Here is a 16879-nt window from a genome sequence, read left to right on the forward strand (position 1 = left end):
TCCAACGGGCACCGCTCTAGTATTAAATAAACCTGGATTTAATTTAGCTCTGGTCCATAGCTCTAATGCGTTTCATTTACATTAGAGCTATGGACCAGAGCTAGATTTAACTCAGGACTGCCAGCTATAAGCACTGTAATATTGTTTAAAAAGTTAAATATACACATTTAAGGTTTAAACCAATATGACTATTTAAAAACATGACGTCTGCTTTTATTCCACAAATAAACAAAAGCCCAATAAATAATAAGTTGTTAATTCATATTATAACAATATCAAAACTCCTATAAGGTTATGGCGTTCATGTCCACTTGTTTAGATATCTCACATTTTTGTTTATTCTAGTACCGTACGTCCCTATCTCTTGCCCAATTACACAACAGGATTGAGGATTATATAACTTTAGCAGATCTTCTGCTGCAGCTGCTGCTCCATAGACGCTAGAGGGGCGTGGGTGCTCGCTGCTGCTGAGTACTGAACTGCTAAAGTCACTCGAAGTATTGTTGTCATATCTGTGGTTGATATCATGGCACCGGTGAAGCTTGAAATCGAAGGTAAGATTCTCTCAGTTTATCCTGTTCAAATTGAAACATCCAACAACATTGAACAGTCCAATGCAACGTTGAATAGTTCAATGTTGCTGTTGGATGTGTGCAATACAAAAACGACTTTTTCCCTCATGACGAATGCGCGTTCACAACATCGAGTTCGGCTTCACAACATCAGAGCACACATCCGCAACTGTCATCTGTGTGGAAAAAACATACGTTGTTTGCGTGTCCAGTAGCAGTAGGTGAATGTAAACAAAAGAAAGATAAAGTCATAATATTTGTTGAGTGAGGACGGTTTCAATCTTAAGATGCTGAATTAAATGCTGTGTTGTAGTGAACACGGCATCGTAAATTCAGTCTGTGGGAATCTAAAGGAGCGATGTATATCAGCTTTAGTTTCCTCCGAGGTGGAAAGCCTGGTGACGCGAGGTTATCCGTTTTGTGGCATACAACTCCGTGCTTAATTGGATCGATTCGGAGACTCGGAGTAGAATTGTCAGGCTATAACAGTAAGCTTACTGTTACTTAGATTTAAATATTTTGCTAAATGTACATGTTTTTGCACATGGAAGTAAATAGGTTAATACAGACATTCAACATGTGGGTTTTGGAAAAATACAATCATAAATTAAGCAATTGTCCATAAACTCAAGACTGGGTCTGAGAAAGTGACAGGTAGCCTATAGTGTTTCTCCTACATTAGCTCATACCTGTTTAATAATAATAATAAACTTTATTTATATAGCACCTTTCACAAAAGATAAAAATGTAAAATAGCATCAAAACAGGAAAACAGTAACATTAAGACAATAAACAATAGCAATATGATCTTACCCTGCTTACCATAGTTTTTGCATTAAATACAGCTCAACTTGACATTTGTGTGTTCATTTCATAAAAGCCAGACAACTGTGAGAACGTTTTAGTTAAAATGAAAATGGTTTGAAGAAGCGGGTTCAGAGGCAAGCTGAAGTGTGCACTAATATCAGAGTGCTGTCTATGTACTTGCTACAGATGAATCCAAGCCATCTGACTGTGAAGAGATGACCGAATGTCTCTCTACAGTGGCAAAGGGTCTGGAAAGTATTGCCCCTTTGGTCCGCACTGTAGAGGAGACCCCTGAAACAATCTCCACTGAAGTGCAGGGGACCATTCCTTCGTGGATCTGTGGCAATCTCCTTCGCAATGGCCCAGGGAAATTTGAGTTTGGAAACACACAGTGAGTCATACAAACAAAATACAATCTAATAATGGCATGGTTTCCCTGTGGAATTGAAAAGGCGTTGTGACAGTTAGCTAAATTAATTTATCTGGCTTGAATCCCCCTACATATAATCGCTTGCATATTAAAATGTCAATTAAAAAGACGTCTTCAATCTTACTGTAGTGGGAAAATTTCTTTCCTTCATCCTTTTACAATGTCATGAATTGTGTCCTAATGTTGCTGAGCTCAGAGCTGTGATTGGATAGCTGGCCCCTTCTGTGCCACTTCATAAAAACATTGAGATGACACAAATAAGTGGCATAATGGTACTGTGCATTACGCCATGACTTTTACACATATAGTTGTGTGGAGAAGCTCAGAAACCACTTGCTGGTGCATGAAATAAACAAAAGGCTAAGAAAAAGGGGGGTTCACTAACTATACAAAAATAAGAACTATATTTCTACAGCTTCTTATCGTGCTTTTTGAAGGTTTCTTAGCGACTGAGCATTCCCCTCTGTTATCCCCCATAGCTACAACCACTGGTTTGATGGGATGGCCCTGCTGCACCAGTTTAAGATCGAGAATGGCCAGGTGACGTACAAAAGTCGTTTCCTGCGGAGTGATTCCTACAAGAAGAACAGTGAGAGGGACCGCATCATGGTCTCAGAGTTTGGTACCCTCGCCCTGCCCGACCCCTGTCAAAACTTCTTCCAGCGCTTTCTCTCTCGATTCCAGATGATTCGTAAGATGGCTGATTCATGATCATGTACCATACGTAGTTCGAGTAAAGGGATGTTATGTAACTGTAATCACATTTGGTATTTTAAGTGTGGATTCCTGTTTATCTTGCGTTGTTTTAAACACTTGAACCCTAGCATCCATATTCCGTTGGAAACTACTACTTCTGTTCTGTGGGCCGCAGTGCTCTTCTCCCTATATCTCCTGCCGCTAGGGTCCATCCTCAGAAAACATGGCATTTCGTTCCATTTCTATGCTGATGACAGTCAGATCTATGTTCCCCTAAAGAAGAAAGACGCTGACCCTAAAGCTCTTCTCTCTTGCCTGGACGACATTAAAGCCTGGATGGCCCTAAGCTTTCTAAGCTTCAATGAGAAGAAAACTGAGGTGGTAGTGTTTGCCCCAAATGGTTCTGGTAACCCCCCTCCTCTTGATCTAGGCCCCCTGGCTCAGTTTGTGAAGCCAACAGTCTCCAACCTAGGCTTTAAAATGGACAACGATTTTAAGCTAGATCGCCAAATTAGCTCAGTGGTGAAGTCTAGCTTTTTTCATTTACGTCAACTGGCAAAAGTAAAACCCTTTTTAACCACTCAGCACCTTGAGACAGTAATCCATGCCTTTATTACATCTCGGCTGGATTACTGTAACGCCCTCTACCTTGGAGCCAGTCAGTCCTCCCTTGCTCGGCTCCAATTAATTCAGAACGCGGCTGCCCGACTTCTTACTGGCACGCGTAAGAGAGAGCATATAACTCCCATCCTCGCCTCTCTCCACTGGCTGCCAGTGAATCTTAGAATTAAGTTCAAGGTTCTGCTTTTTACTTTTAAAGCTCTAAGTGGTCTCGCCCCTCCATACCTCTCCGAGCTCCTCCACCCCTACTCTCCTGCCCGCTCCCTCAGGTCAGCTGACCTGATGCTGCTAGAGGTCCCGAGGGCGAAGCGGAAGCTTAGAGGGGACAGAGCCTTTTCAGTCGCTGCCCCCAAGCTCTGGAACGACCTTCCCCTGCAAATTAGGCAGGCCCCCTCTCTGGCCATTTTTAAAACCTCGCTTAAAACGCACTTTTATTCTTTGGCTTTTAACACAGCATGAGACCTCTGTTCCTGAACCAGCCTCCCCCACCCTCCTTCCCTTGTTTTGTGTTTTGTTTTGTGTGTTGTCTTTGTTTTCTGTGTTTTTAGTCTATGCGTTTTCTTACTGTTTTACCTATGTACTGTACAGCACTTTGTGGCAGCTATGGTTGTTTTAAATGTGCTTTATAAATAAAGTTGAGTTGAGTTGAGTTGAGTGGGACACTAGTAAAATATACATGTTATGTGTTTATGCATAGAGGAATGGGCTGGGGGGAAAAAGACATTTAATTAATGTGTTTTCTAGGCACACGTGTGTTTCACTGTTCACCACAGTTTATCACGACTGTGTTCAAAGACTATATGGAACACACATTGACATACATTATTTTGCAATTGCAGAACCCACAGACAATGCAAGTGTGAGCTTTGTGAAATACAAGGGTGACTACTATGTCAGCACTGAGACTAACCTCATGCACAGAGTGGACCCGGAGAGCCTGGACTCTGTGGAAAAGGTACTTGTCATGCTCATCACAGTGCAGTACACCATAGTACTGTAAAGGTTTCGCAGCATACTGTATTTATGAACATTCTTTTTTTTATCTACTACTCCGTATTAACCACTTTCATGTCATCCCTATTTTGGGGGAAAACTTTCAAAAATACACATAGCTTGTAGATTGGCTATTTTCGCTATTCTTTGTGCGATGAAGTAGTGGGTAATAATGAGTATTTGACATTAACACACATCTGGATTGAAGTTGCTTTATTCATCTTTAAAAATAATAATTTATATCCATTAGATCATACACAATTAAGCCCATACAATTTCAATCTCAATTAGCTTACACCGGTAATTTAAAATACACATCCCTGGTTCTGCTGACTGATATTGTCCTTCTAATTAATGCTTTTAAGTGAAATAACACCTTTCAACTAGCAGGCGTGAACTGACGACTTATAGTACCACACCACAGACCTCATCAAACCAGCCCGATATTCTTGGAAAATGGCTTCAGTTATGTCTGTTTGCCTGGATTCTATCTATAATACGTTATAGGTGGACTGGAGCAAGTTCATAGCTGTAAATGGAGCCACTGCTCACCCACACTATGACCCTGATGGCACCGCCTACAATATGGGCAACTCCTATGGCAGCAAAGGTTAGTCTATAATTATGTATTGTATTGCCTACATAGATACACAAATGCAGTTCAAAGTGTGTTACATAATGCCGAAAAAGGCATTTATAGGGAAATAAAGAATAGAGGCAATAAGAATAAATACAATAAAAGGGGCATGTGTTACTTTTTACACTCTGTGAAATTGCATACCATCAGCAATAAACTCATGTTTGTCAGGAGTTTGTATAGAAGCCTTAACAGACGACGTCACAAGCAACAGCATGCGCGTGCATAGCGGCAGCAGAAGAACACCACCTCTCATAAGATGCAATGGAAAAGTTCCAAATGCACTCACGTGTACAAAATTCCCCATCAAACTTTCAGATGCTGTTTTTATCCCAGTGTGGAGAAAGAATGATTAGGATTTGTATTGTGATCTCTCGCCCTTGAAATATATACCGGTAAACATCAATTTTATCCATCAGTAACCTCAACACAGATTTCCCTTTTTTAATCGATGGGTTCCCAGTTCCCAGATTGAGTAAAATGTGAACAATAATGCAGTTGAGTAACTGCCAAAGACTTTGAGATCATAATCCTTCTCTTACACATACATCTGTTTTTGTACTATATTCTATTTTTCCAAGCAGAAGATGGCTGTAGAAGCCAATTCACTGTGTTTTTTGATTATTATTTCTTATGTTTTAGTTTCAATATACAGATATTTTTTTGTATAGTATATTGTTTCGCTGATGCTAGTTTCTTGGTTTACCTGAGGCAATACACTGTCTCTGTGCATTGTGTATGTGTTTACCTCGTAAGTCGCTCAGGATAATATCGGCTGCTAAATTGTACCGTGTTGTTCTATAGGTGCCCTTTACAACATCATCAGAGTCCCACCAGAGAAGGCAGACGGCACAGACACCCTACAAGGAGCTAAAGTGCTGTGTTCTATTGTGCCAGCAAACAAGTCCCATCCTTCCTACTACCACAGCTTTGGTAATCCAACACTGATCATTAGTGAAGTTTCATAGTCTATTCATTATATTGTATTATATTATGAACTCTGTCTTGACTGCTTTTCGTCCTTGTAGCGATGTCTGGGAACTATGTGGTGTTTATTGAGCAGCCAATCAAGATGGACCTGTTGAAGATAGTCACATGCAAGCTAAGAGGAAAGGGCTTGAGTGAGGGTATCTATTGGGACCCCCAGCAGGAAACTGTCTTTCACCTTGTTGACAAGCATACAGGAAAGGTGAGATCTACTGTAAATGCCTTCATTTGACATAGACTTAGTTTTTAACCACTGATATTCAAAAATGTTCACAACATGTCATATCGCAACATGTTGGGAGCTTGTAGATCTGCTATTTTTTTAGGTTTGAAAATGTTTGCCTATAATGACGATTCTGGGCCCCAGAATACGGGCGTAAGCCCAGGGTGAAAGTGGTCAGTGGTGGAAAAAGTACTCACATATGTTACTTAATTACTTAAGTAAAAGTATCAATACTGAAATGTAGAACTACTCCATTACAAGTAAGGCGCGATTCATACTCCTATTTTTAGAGCCGAATAAAAGTCGGTTCGGCTCTGTAGAGCCTACAATGTGATGTCATTTGAGGTTCGGGGGGGGCGGGTACCATCCTAAAGTCGGCTCTTCGGTGCTACTGAAAATTTCTGACGAGCCGAAATCATTTCGGCACTACAGAGTATGAATCGGCCCTAAGAGTCCAGTAATCAAAATGTACTTGAGTAAAATGGCAGTATGTTGTCACTACTACGCCTACAGGCCAGTCCAGTGAAGTACCACACCAAGGCCCTCGCCATGTTCCATCAGATCAATGCCTTTGAGGAAGACGGTTTCTTGATGCTTGACATGTGCTGCTCGGACAATGGCCAAGCCATTAATAATTTCCTGATCCAGAACCTGCGCAAGTCAGGAGATGCACTGGATGAGGTCAGCATGCATCTGCATACACAGACACTGAAACGCGCACACACACACTTGTTCCTCTTACTTAGACATCAATATTTGTTGCAACATTGTTGACCGATAACAATAACCGTAATTGTCAAAATACGTAAATATTACTTGAGAATTTAAGTTAAGTAAAGTGAAAAGTATGACCATAAGTAGTTCAAATTAGACAAAACAAAGAACAATTTGCAAATAAAAGCGAATGAGAAATACAAATAATTCTCTACAACTGATGTTCTCGTTTGTTTGCACAGCGGCTGGACATTGAGTTAATCATTAAGCCAACCCCCCATGATATACCAAACAAGAGCACAGTGGGCCTCATTCACAAAAACGTGTTACATTCTTGTTCTTGATAAAATAGCTTGCAAACTAAAATCATCAATGCAGACTGGACCTGACAGTGCAGTCTTTTGATTGATTGATTACTTTATTAACAGTTTGTAAAAGGTACAGAGGTACAGTTATACAATAATGCTAAAAGGATAACACAAAAAGCCCAGAAGGCTTGTTTCCACTGTGGTGACATAAGACATAACACATGTTTATCCTGATTCTGGCAGGAATGAGATCAGTGGAGCGCCCTCTGGTGTTTTTCACTCTTAAGTACAGTAGTTTGACAGGTACATGGGCACTGAGTGTCCCTTGAGTATCTTGAAGACCAGGCCCATTGCAAGTTGCTGTAAACTATTCTCTACCCTGAGCCATCCCACCCGGGGTTAGGCTCATGCTGGGGTTAAGCTCATGTTGTTTTGAGAGGTCCGTAGTTTTGATTGTAGTGCCTTTCGGGTAGAGTAGTCTACTGTCGGGTTGCCCAGTAGATAGATGGAAAAGAATACTCTTATCGGTGCCGGGATGCCTTCAAAATAGGAGCTCTGGGGTGCCAGAAAGACATGGACGCTTTTACTCTGAAGCTTTTACTCTGAATAGAGGGTATGCGTGTGACATCATCGTACCTGAAAGTTATGTGGGAACGCCCACTGAGTGGCAAAAAACTACTTTCTGGCCTTGACAGCCCATTCATCCAAACAGAAAAGTCCTGTCGGATTGCATTAAACGATGTTAAACTCACCAACATTGCAGCTGTACGAAAAGCTTGAATTATTCTCTTTCTATCTGCAAAGCTTTTGTTTCATAAAAATCCACCATAGAAACGTTCTGAGCTACTTTCTGTCAAGAAATGCCCTGCATTTGATTATTTTTCTAAATGTCAGAGTTTGGAAGTGCTTGTTTTCTATAACGCAACATTTTGCTGCCTCCTGCATTGTGACATTTTAAAAACAGGTGGTACGCAGGATGGTTGAGTGATTTCCAACGAGCGCTTCCAAACTCCAACACTCCATGCTGCTCAATGTTTTGCCACTCAGTCTAGATGAGGGGGGCGTGTCCTGATAGCATTTTTAGGCAAATTATTTCATGTCTAGGCCTAATAGGAAATGTATATACCGTACGTACAGAAACATGTAATGAAAGTAAAAACGTATTTTTGTAATAATGTACATTGTCCTCTTCAAGGTGTACAACATGATGCAAAGGGCCTTCCCACGGCGCTTCGTTCTGCCTCTTAACGTGACCAATGATACTCCATCAGACACAAATTTAAACACAAGGCCCTACAGTCTAGCAACGTGTGTCAAAATCGGCACAGATAAGGTGAGTTGAGAAACAGCTTATGCCATAAATTTAAAATGATATACTGTTCATTTACCTACAGTACATACCTTTCCATATACAATAATGCCTGCCGGGTCAAATCCGGCGACCACAGAGCAGTTAGACCCACGTATCCTACTTACTCGCGTCACGTGGCAATGAGGCGTCCCGGCTGGGAGGACGCAGAGACTCCCTGCTGACAGGTGGGATGGGCCCCAGCCCGTATGAATACATGCAGAGACTCCCTGCTGACAGGTGGGATGGGCCCCAGCCCGTATGAATACATGCCGAGAACACGTGCATGGGTCCACTTGATCCAGTCAAACCCCTCTGAGGGGTCGGACCCACCTGGTATTTCTGGCCAGAAGAACCTACTCGTAACTCAAACGGCGCAGAGTTGGTTAAAGAAGACTTTGCAATGTTTGACATGGTGACTCGCTTGCCTGGCAGTGCCTCTCGTGGCTCAAGTTGGCTTCAGACACTGCGCCTCTGTTGTTGCAACAGTTTTTTGCCTACTACTACTTAACTTAATATAATTAGGGTCTGTAGTCTACTCTGTTGTCACTAAGCTGGCCGTGTGGTCCGCTTCACTGGGGGACAGCATTGTGGGGCGAGTGGTCCGCACCACTAATTGTACATTATATTGCCTGGCATTAAAGTATGTACTAAAGCAGTACACGTCAGAGGATGGCGGTCTATTCTAGTCTTTTATGTTAGTCATTAACAGTATGACGTCAGTAGTATGACAGCTGCTCACAAGTAGAGACATTTATTATAGATAGTTAAATAGACTCAAAACAACATAGTCATGTACTATCATGCTGCCAGCTTCCGTGCTACAATTATCCATTTGTCAATTGTCACTATAAACGGCAATGGATTGTTAACAATCTCTTGTATCTTCAGGTGTTCTGCCATCATGAGGATCTCCATGGAAATGACCTCCATGAATACGGTGGCTTGGAGTTCCCACAGATCAACTATGGGCGAAGTAACACCCGTCCATACCGTTACTTCTACGGCTGTGGCTTCAGACACCTGGTGGGAGACTCTCTGCTCAAGATGGACCTGACGGACAAGAGTCTCAAGGTGATGGGGAGGGCGTTCCCATCTAAATTGGACAGTTATAATACTGTACAACCTATTGCACTCCTTCCTTTACATTAATTTATTTCTAATAAAAGGTAACCCACAGATTGACAGATTGTGTCTGTGTGACTGCAGGTGTGGTATCAACAGGGCTTCTACCCGTCTGAGCCTGTATTTGTCCCTTCACCTGATGCAGTGGATGAAGATGACGGGGTCATCCTCTCTGTGGTTCTCACACCCTCAGAGGTAAGGTCCACATATACAGTAACAGCGGGACAGACAGACAGACGTCGTTCTGCAGGGTCTCAGCTGCGTTCGCTTCCTGCGTTTGCGCGTCTTACTGGTAGTGATACATATACTACATGGACATCATAGCTGCTCTCATACTGTAGGAAAGAATTCGTCATTCTCCTGATTTTAAATATCGTCGCAGTCGGGAGGAAACCACCTAACTCCATTTTTGAGGTTTTCTTTTTTATTATTATAAATACATGCTATTGAACACCCGGAGAAAACCTCTTAGCTCCATTGGACCCTCAAACGCAGCTAACTCCACCGCCTCTCCCTCTCTCATGCAAGTAATTGCCAATATATAAAGTCACAATACCAACTTTGATGAGGCAGTATTGCATTGTTTTAAAAATATAAGGTTTTCTTTTTTTCTCTTCGGCAGCAGAGATATGTTATGTGAGGAAAATGTGAGAAATGTCAAACTGACAATGTGTTGCATCATGAGAACCAATGTTCCAAACATTCTTGATGGGTGTTCTATCGTTTTGCATTATAAGAATCACTATTCAAAATAGAACCACATGGGAACAGCATGGCTCCAATGTGGATGTGGGACTTTATGTGGTCGGCCTGTGACATCAATTAGTGCTATGACATCTGATGTATTTGGATGAATGAATCAAGAGTTCCATTGACTCCTGTCTTTTGTCTGTGTACACCATAATGTAGATAATTTCACAGAATTCGTATAGCATTCGTAATCATTTGTATAGAACATAACTAGGTTAAACATGTCATAATGTCACAATTGAACATTTGATATTGATTACATCATACTATTCTTTCAAGGACAAAGGCACATTCCTTCTGGTTTTGGATGCCAAGACCTATGAAGAGCTGGGAAGAGCCAACGTTCCTGTGAATATTCCATATGGCTTCCATGGAACCTTCAATGCCTCATGCTAAATCACCTATTCCCATGGCTGTGAGAATCTTTCCATTGCACAACGTAAAGAATAGCAGATGCAATGTTGCAAATATAACAATTACCGGTTGTTTCAGGTCAAGACATAAGTTCCTTTCCTTTGTTAAACATCACAGTGAAAACAAGACGTGAACTCTGGTCTCATCAGACACTCATTTTTTAATTCCTTGCCATGGAGTAATTAATAAAGCCTTTTTCTTTTTTTACTTTAACTGAACCTTGGACCTTTTAAGTTCACCGCCTTATTTTCAACTGATGTTTAACAAAAGAAAGTAACTTGAACCACTGAAATTGAACCCTCTCCAAAGAGCACCTGTAATTACAGACCCATTATCTAACTTACCAGTTGTTGTACTTGTTTATGGTCCATCAATGGTAGCAGCCAGAAACCCGCTGCTGTTTATTGACTCAAGTACAACTTTAAGTCAAGTTATTGAGTACTGCAGTGGTGCAGAGGTGATCTCTCACTGTCAGAATGTTGCCAAACTAGCAGATGTTGAAGATTCTTAGATAATGTAAACATATTTGTATTTACTTTTTATATAATTATATAATGTAAAATAAAATAAAATGGTAAATGGTGCATTTATATAGCGCCTTTATCCAAGGCGCTTTACATAGATTGTGCATTACATTCACCCATTCATACACCGATTGTGGCAGAAGCCATGCAAGGTACCAGCCTTACCCCGAGCAATTTGGGGTTCAGTGTCTTGCACAAGGACACTTCGACATGTAGACAGGAGGAGCCAGGATTCGAACCGCTGACCCATGGATCATTGGACGACCTGCTCTACCTCCTGAGCCACACCGTCTGTTTTCTATTGTCTCACCACTACAATTATTAAGGTTGGGTGTCCGGGGGGCAAAGATAGCAGTGTCTTGAAGGATGGTATGATGGAACGGACACTTTCTTTGGTTAATGTCAATGTAACCACGGTTTTGTAATGATGTTTTTTTTGTACAGATTTTCTATCTTCTGCTTGTAAAATAAATACAGGATATTTTCAAAGTCATCACCTTTTATGTTTCTGTTTTTAGTTGTCATGGCATAGTATTGTCTAATCTACTCAGTCTGCCCTGCCGCCAGAGTCACCATAACATCTCAATCAATGCCTAGCCGGAGGGCAGGGGATTTTCTCCTGAACAACATTTTCACACCAACCACTAGAGGTCAGTACATGATGGAACTTAATGCAAATCTCAAGATCCATCTACAATGAGACTGATCTGTTGCCAGTTACAAATGTGTGAATACATTCCAATACTAATTGTCGCTTTACTACATGGAAAGAAAAGTGGTGGGTTAGTCGTAAGTTACATTTGCATTAACTAGCAACACCTATCTAAATCTAACAACAATCTAGTTTCATTCAGTTTCACTGAACCCCTTATAGTAGACACTGTAGTCCAGAATGTATTTCTATTCTTATTACACTGTAGTCCAGAATGTATTTCTATTCTTATTTCACTGAGACTAATGGCTTCTTCTTTGAGTGGATAGCCCACTTCTGTATACTCTCAATGCCTGTAGATGTTTACATTGCACCAGAGGGATTCCCCTGAAATATGTAGAAATTTAAACGTCATGCTAAAAGGAAACTTTGTCAAGAATAGTCACCAGGACCCATGACCTGTTGCAGGGATCGGAAGAGGTGAGATCTTTCAGTCAGTTGAAACTAGCTAATCTTCAGACCAGCACGCCTTCCACTTAAGTGTATACTGGAAAAGGTGCTGAATCCTAGTCCAGGCATTTCATTTAAACTGCACTAACAGACAAGAGATGAATCGACAAAATATGCAAGGAAAAACTGTGTTTAAAATGTAAAGGACTTGATTTAAGTGTAACATTGAACCTAAATCACTGCGTAAAAAAACCAAACTAAAAATATAAAATTGTGTGTGTGTACTGTGTGTGTGTGTGTGTGTGTGTGTGTGTGTGTGTACTGCGTGTGTGTGTGTGTGTATGACATGCTCTGGATTGAAGCTCCAGCCTCCAGTACCCTACAACCACTCAAAAAGAATGCTTTAATCTAGCTATTAATGCAGAGTGCATTTTTTTCCCTCGCCTATTTGCATTTAAAGCATCAGAAGTGCTTAGATTGCAGCTGAAAAGAAGTGTAAAATGGTTAAAGCTGGGAGTGGGATGCTCATGGGTTTTAAACTGTATAGTAATGGATTCTATTGTAATGGTTGATAGCATGTGAAGGTCATTTGAATTCAAATAGCATGCGTAGGAGGAATCTACATAGGATCAAAGTGTAAAACACAAATGAAAAGCAGTTTGTTTATACAGTATATACATGCTTCCTCTCTCACTGGACAAACGAAGATGTTTAAAGCATGGAGTGATCACTACAGAAATTACAGTAATAAACTATGACTTCCCATGCTTAAAATTCCAATATTGTCCTAATTGTCATTTATAGTAGTGTGCTTTTGGGGAGTACATACAGTACGTTATCATTGTTTCTGTATTGAAAGTGTGCGTGAGTGCGTGCGTATGTGTAGTGTAGTCACTGTAGTGTACTGTATGTATGTGACTTTTTGAGTGGTGCAACCACTCCAAGGAACAGCAATGTCCGTGTTCACCTATGTGGTTAACCTACCTATGTGACTATGAGCACCAGTAGGGGCGCTGTTGTGCCAGAAACACAGAGAGAGAGAGAGAGATAGTGCTGCACTGTTGCCTGCTAATGAGAGAGAGAGAGAGGGAGGGGGAGAGGGGTTGCACCACTCAGTTCACACAGGTGTGATTTTTTAAATCATACAACTGTTTAGTGATTTCAGATTCACAGTTCACACATTATAGGTATCTCTGTTGTACACAAGATTCTCTCAACGACCATGTACTACATCTGTTATCCACTTTTACTAGTCTGGTTTGTGTTTAGTTGGTTAGGATGCCTGTGGGGCGCTCGACGTGTGTGTGTGTGTGTGTGTGTGTGTGTGTGTGTGTGTGTGTGTGTGTGTAAAGAGAGTGATTAAAGTACATACATTGAGACCTCACAATACAGTCTATATGGGACTGTTCTGTATATGTTCTCCTGGCTCACATCTGAATATTGTGCGAAACACACACACACACACACACACACACACACACACACACACACACACTCCTCATACTATGTCCCTACCGCAGTCTTTTCAATGCATCCAGCCAGATTCACTTTAACCCATAAAACATGTCTGACATATTAATCAGGTCTGCATGTGGGGGTAGCTCTACCATTCTATTGCTTCTGGGGGGAGGGCTCTCATTGGGCCATCTTACGCGTCCTAGTGGCCAATAAGAGAAGGCTGAATCTCTCCTCTCCTAGCAACAAGACCCCTTCTCTGTTAGCGGTGCAGTGAGAAAACTGACACCCATATTATTACAATATGAGTAATGGCAAATTAACAACACTGTAGCTGGGGCAGGCAAGAAAAAGAAGAAGAAAAAAAAACATGATTTCCTCCATCCCCACTAGATGGTCCCTCTCTTGTTTTCTCTTTCTCTCCTTCTTGGCTACTGCTCTGTCTCTGAATGCATTCAGCTGACGCTTGTCTCACCGTCTTAAAGGAGCAGTCCTGCATGCTTAATTCTTTTCCTTTTTTTCCGTTCAGGAGGAATTGTGGGTAATGGTCTGCACTCGTTGACCTCACATTGTTGAATGGCAGGGCCTCTCTCAGGAGGCAGAAGGAATACTATCGCTTCCCCGAGACACTACTAACACTCAAGTACGGGCCTAGAAACGGTTTACATTTGGAGCTACGGTATTTTACTTGTAACACTATTCTAATAGTAATAATAAAACAATAACGTGAGATGTGCTTGCCCAGATAATCTAACTGGGGGGGGGGGGGGTATTTTATAACAAAGAAAGTTGTTAAAACATTAAAAAAACATTCAATATATATATAGGTCACGCTTGGTTTAAATCAAATGGGTTTGTTTTCAGTCCTGACTCAAGTCAAGTCTTCAGCAATGTACATGAGCATATCTGTTTGACCCCTGACCTCCTCCTCGTGTTGGTGGGAGCTGAACACATGTCAGAGGCTTCAGCTGACGATAGCAAATCAAATGTAAATGAATAAACAAAATATACATGGCAACATTAATTAATCTACCCAAGAAAATTAGCTAAACTGGATTCTATGCATTTTTCATTGTAAAATAAAATGTGAAAACGACAGCCCTGTACATACCCAGCTAACATGTCCATCTGGGCCCAATTGGGTTTTGACATGGGCTATGGGCATGGGCTATGGGCATGGGTTCCAAGTGGGACGTGCACCCAGTTTTCACAAAGGGCCCACCCGTGTTAGCCCATATGGGCTTACGTGGGTTTCTAATTGGATCTTAGGCCATTTTATTTCAGAACCATGTGTGCGCCACCTGTGTTTGCCTATATGGGTTTGAACTGGGATCTGATTAGGCCTTAAGTGGGAAAAAAAAAAAAAAAAAAAGTTAGCCTCGTTTCTCATCATTTTGGACCATGGGCTATTGCCCATATCGTACAGCATACTATAGCACGCCGTTTTTCATCATTTTTGAGGATTTGAAAAAAATGAAAAAATAAAAAAAACGATGGGTTATAGCCCATGTTTTTTGGTTCAACTCCCTGCAGTGCCCTGCTCAATGTGTTGTATTTAACGGAAAAAGTGAGTGTTGCGGAGGATGAGAAACATTAGCACATTTCGGAATGTTGCGGAGGATGAGAAACATTAGCAAATTGCGGAAATTGCGGAAAAATTGCGGAAAAATTGCGCAATTGCGGAAATTGAGGCAATTGAAATTGCGGAAATTGCGGAAATGGAAATTGCGGAATTTGCTAATGTTTCTCATCCTCCGCAACACTCAATTTTTCCGGTAAATACAACACATTGAGCAGGGCACTGCAGGGAGTTGAACCCCGTTCCGGTAAACCAGAAGTACAACACCAGTGCCTTAGCTTTTGTGTATTCAACTATTTGGGTAACATGTGAGCTTTATCCTCTAATTCATGGGCCTGGATTTTTTTTCTCCAAAATTTCAAAAAACATGGGCTATAACCCATCGTTTTTTTCATTTTTTCATTTTTTTCAAATCCTCAAAAATGATGAAAAACGGCGTGCCATAGTATGCCGTACGATATGGGCTATAGCCCACGGTCCAAAATGATGAGAAACGAGGCTAATTTGCCCCTTTGCTCATGTAGAAATTAAGTGGGCGTGTTGAAAATATTGAATTCAAATTATCTACTGTAGCAGGTTTAAAATCTCATAGAGAATGTTCCCACAACATTTTTACATGAATGGCAGTGAATGAGTTTTACAAATGTAGACTGAGAGTGAGATCTATAGTGAGATACACTGTACTGCAACAGTGTATAAATAAGGGTCAACCGTCCATACGACCTGCTGTCTCTGACGGCGTCTACTGTTAATTCTCTGTGTTATAAATGCAGGAACAAAAGCCCATACAAAGCTCATTTAACTCTCGTTGCAATGAAGGGAGACAAGGAGTAAGCATGCTTTCTTTGAAGTATGTTCTCCATCCCGGACTGGCCCCACGTCCTGTCCGGCAGGCTACATCAGACCACTACAGTACAAGCTGCTCCCCTTAGCCACCATTCAACCTTATCTGACCCTTGCTCCCATCAAAACCACCCTCCGCAGCCAGGAATGCCGCTGATGGGATTTCTTTTTAATATTCCGCGGCCCTGTGTGCCCCCAAATTTGGTGGTGCGGCGTTAACACGAGCTGACACCATAGATTAGCCACAGACATCAGGAATGCTACGGTCTTTTCTGCACCACGTGGACTTTGGCCAAAAGTGCCTTTAGCTGGACGGACAACATGGGGCGGGGGGGCAGGTCTTTGAAAGATGGACATTCCCCAGTGTGGCTGTGGCCATCTTACCGCTAGCTAGTTGGGATTCAAACAGTGATCTGTGCACAGGACAGCGGTGAAAAGTAACTGAGTACATTTACTTAAGTATATTTTTGAGGTATTTGTACTTTACTTGAGTATTTCCAATTTCCAACACTTTTACTTCTACTCCACTACATCTCGGATGCAAATATTGTACTTTTACTCCACTAATTTGTTTGATTATTATTACAAAACATGCACTAACCACTTCAGCCCAGACAGCCCTATACATATGTACGTGATGTTGTGACTCGTGATGCAACGCATTGTGAGCTTGTAGATCTGCTATTTTCTAAATATTGTAATACATTTGAAAACGTATGTGAGTACTTTTACTTTTCGTACTTTAAGTACA

The 16879-nt window shown here is 41.3% G+C and overlaps 1 protein-coding gene across 1 annotated transcript; it reads left to right on the forward strand.

The window, feature by feature from the left end:
* Positions 1-432: 432 nt before the first annotated feature.
* bco2a (beta-carotene oxygenase 2a) lies at positions 433-11642 on the forward strand. The gene is made up of 12 exons (XM_080779860.1): positions 433-554; positions 1566-1770; positions 2289-2500; positions 3966-4081; positions 4627-4729; positions 5561-5689; positions 5785-5945; positions 6480-6647; positions 8184-8321; positions 9228-9410; positions 9546-9656; positions 10491-11642. Exons 1-12 carry the CDS (start codon positions 527-529, stop codon positions 10605-10607), a joined length of 1671 nt encoding a protein of 556 aa, XP_080635986.1. The 5' UTR covers positions 433-526; the 3' UTR covers positions 10608-11642.
* The last annotated feature ends 5237 nt before the right edge of the window (positions 11643-16879 follow it).

This window comes from Protomyctophum bolini (genome assembly GCF_963924005.1).
Source record: "Protomyctophum bolini genome assembly, chromosome: 13".
Taxonomy (NCBI): domain Eukaryota; kingdom Metazoa; phylum Chordata; class Actinopteri; order Myctophiformes; family Myctophidae; genus Protomyctophum; species Protomyctophum bolini.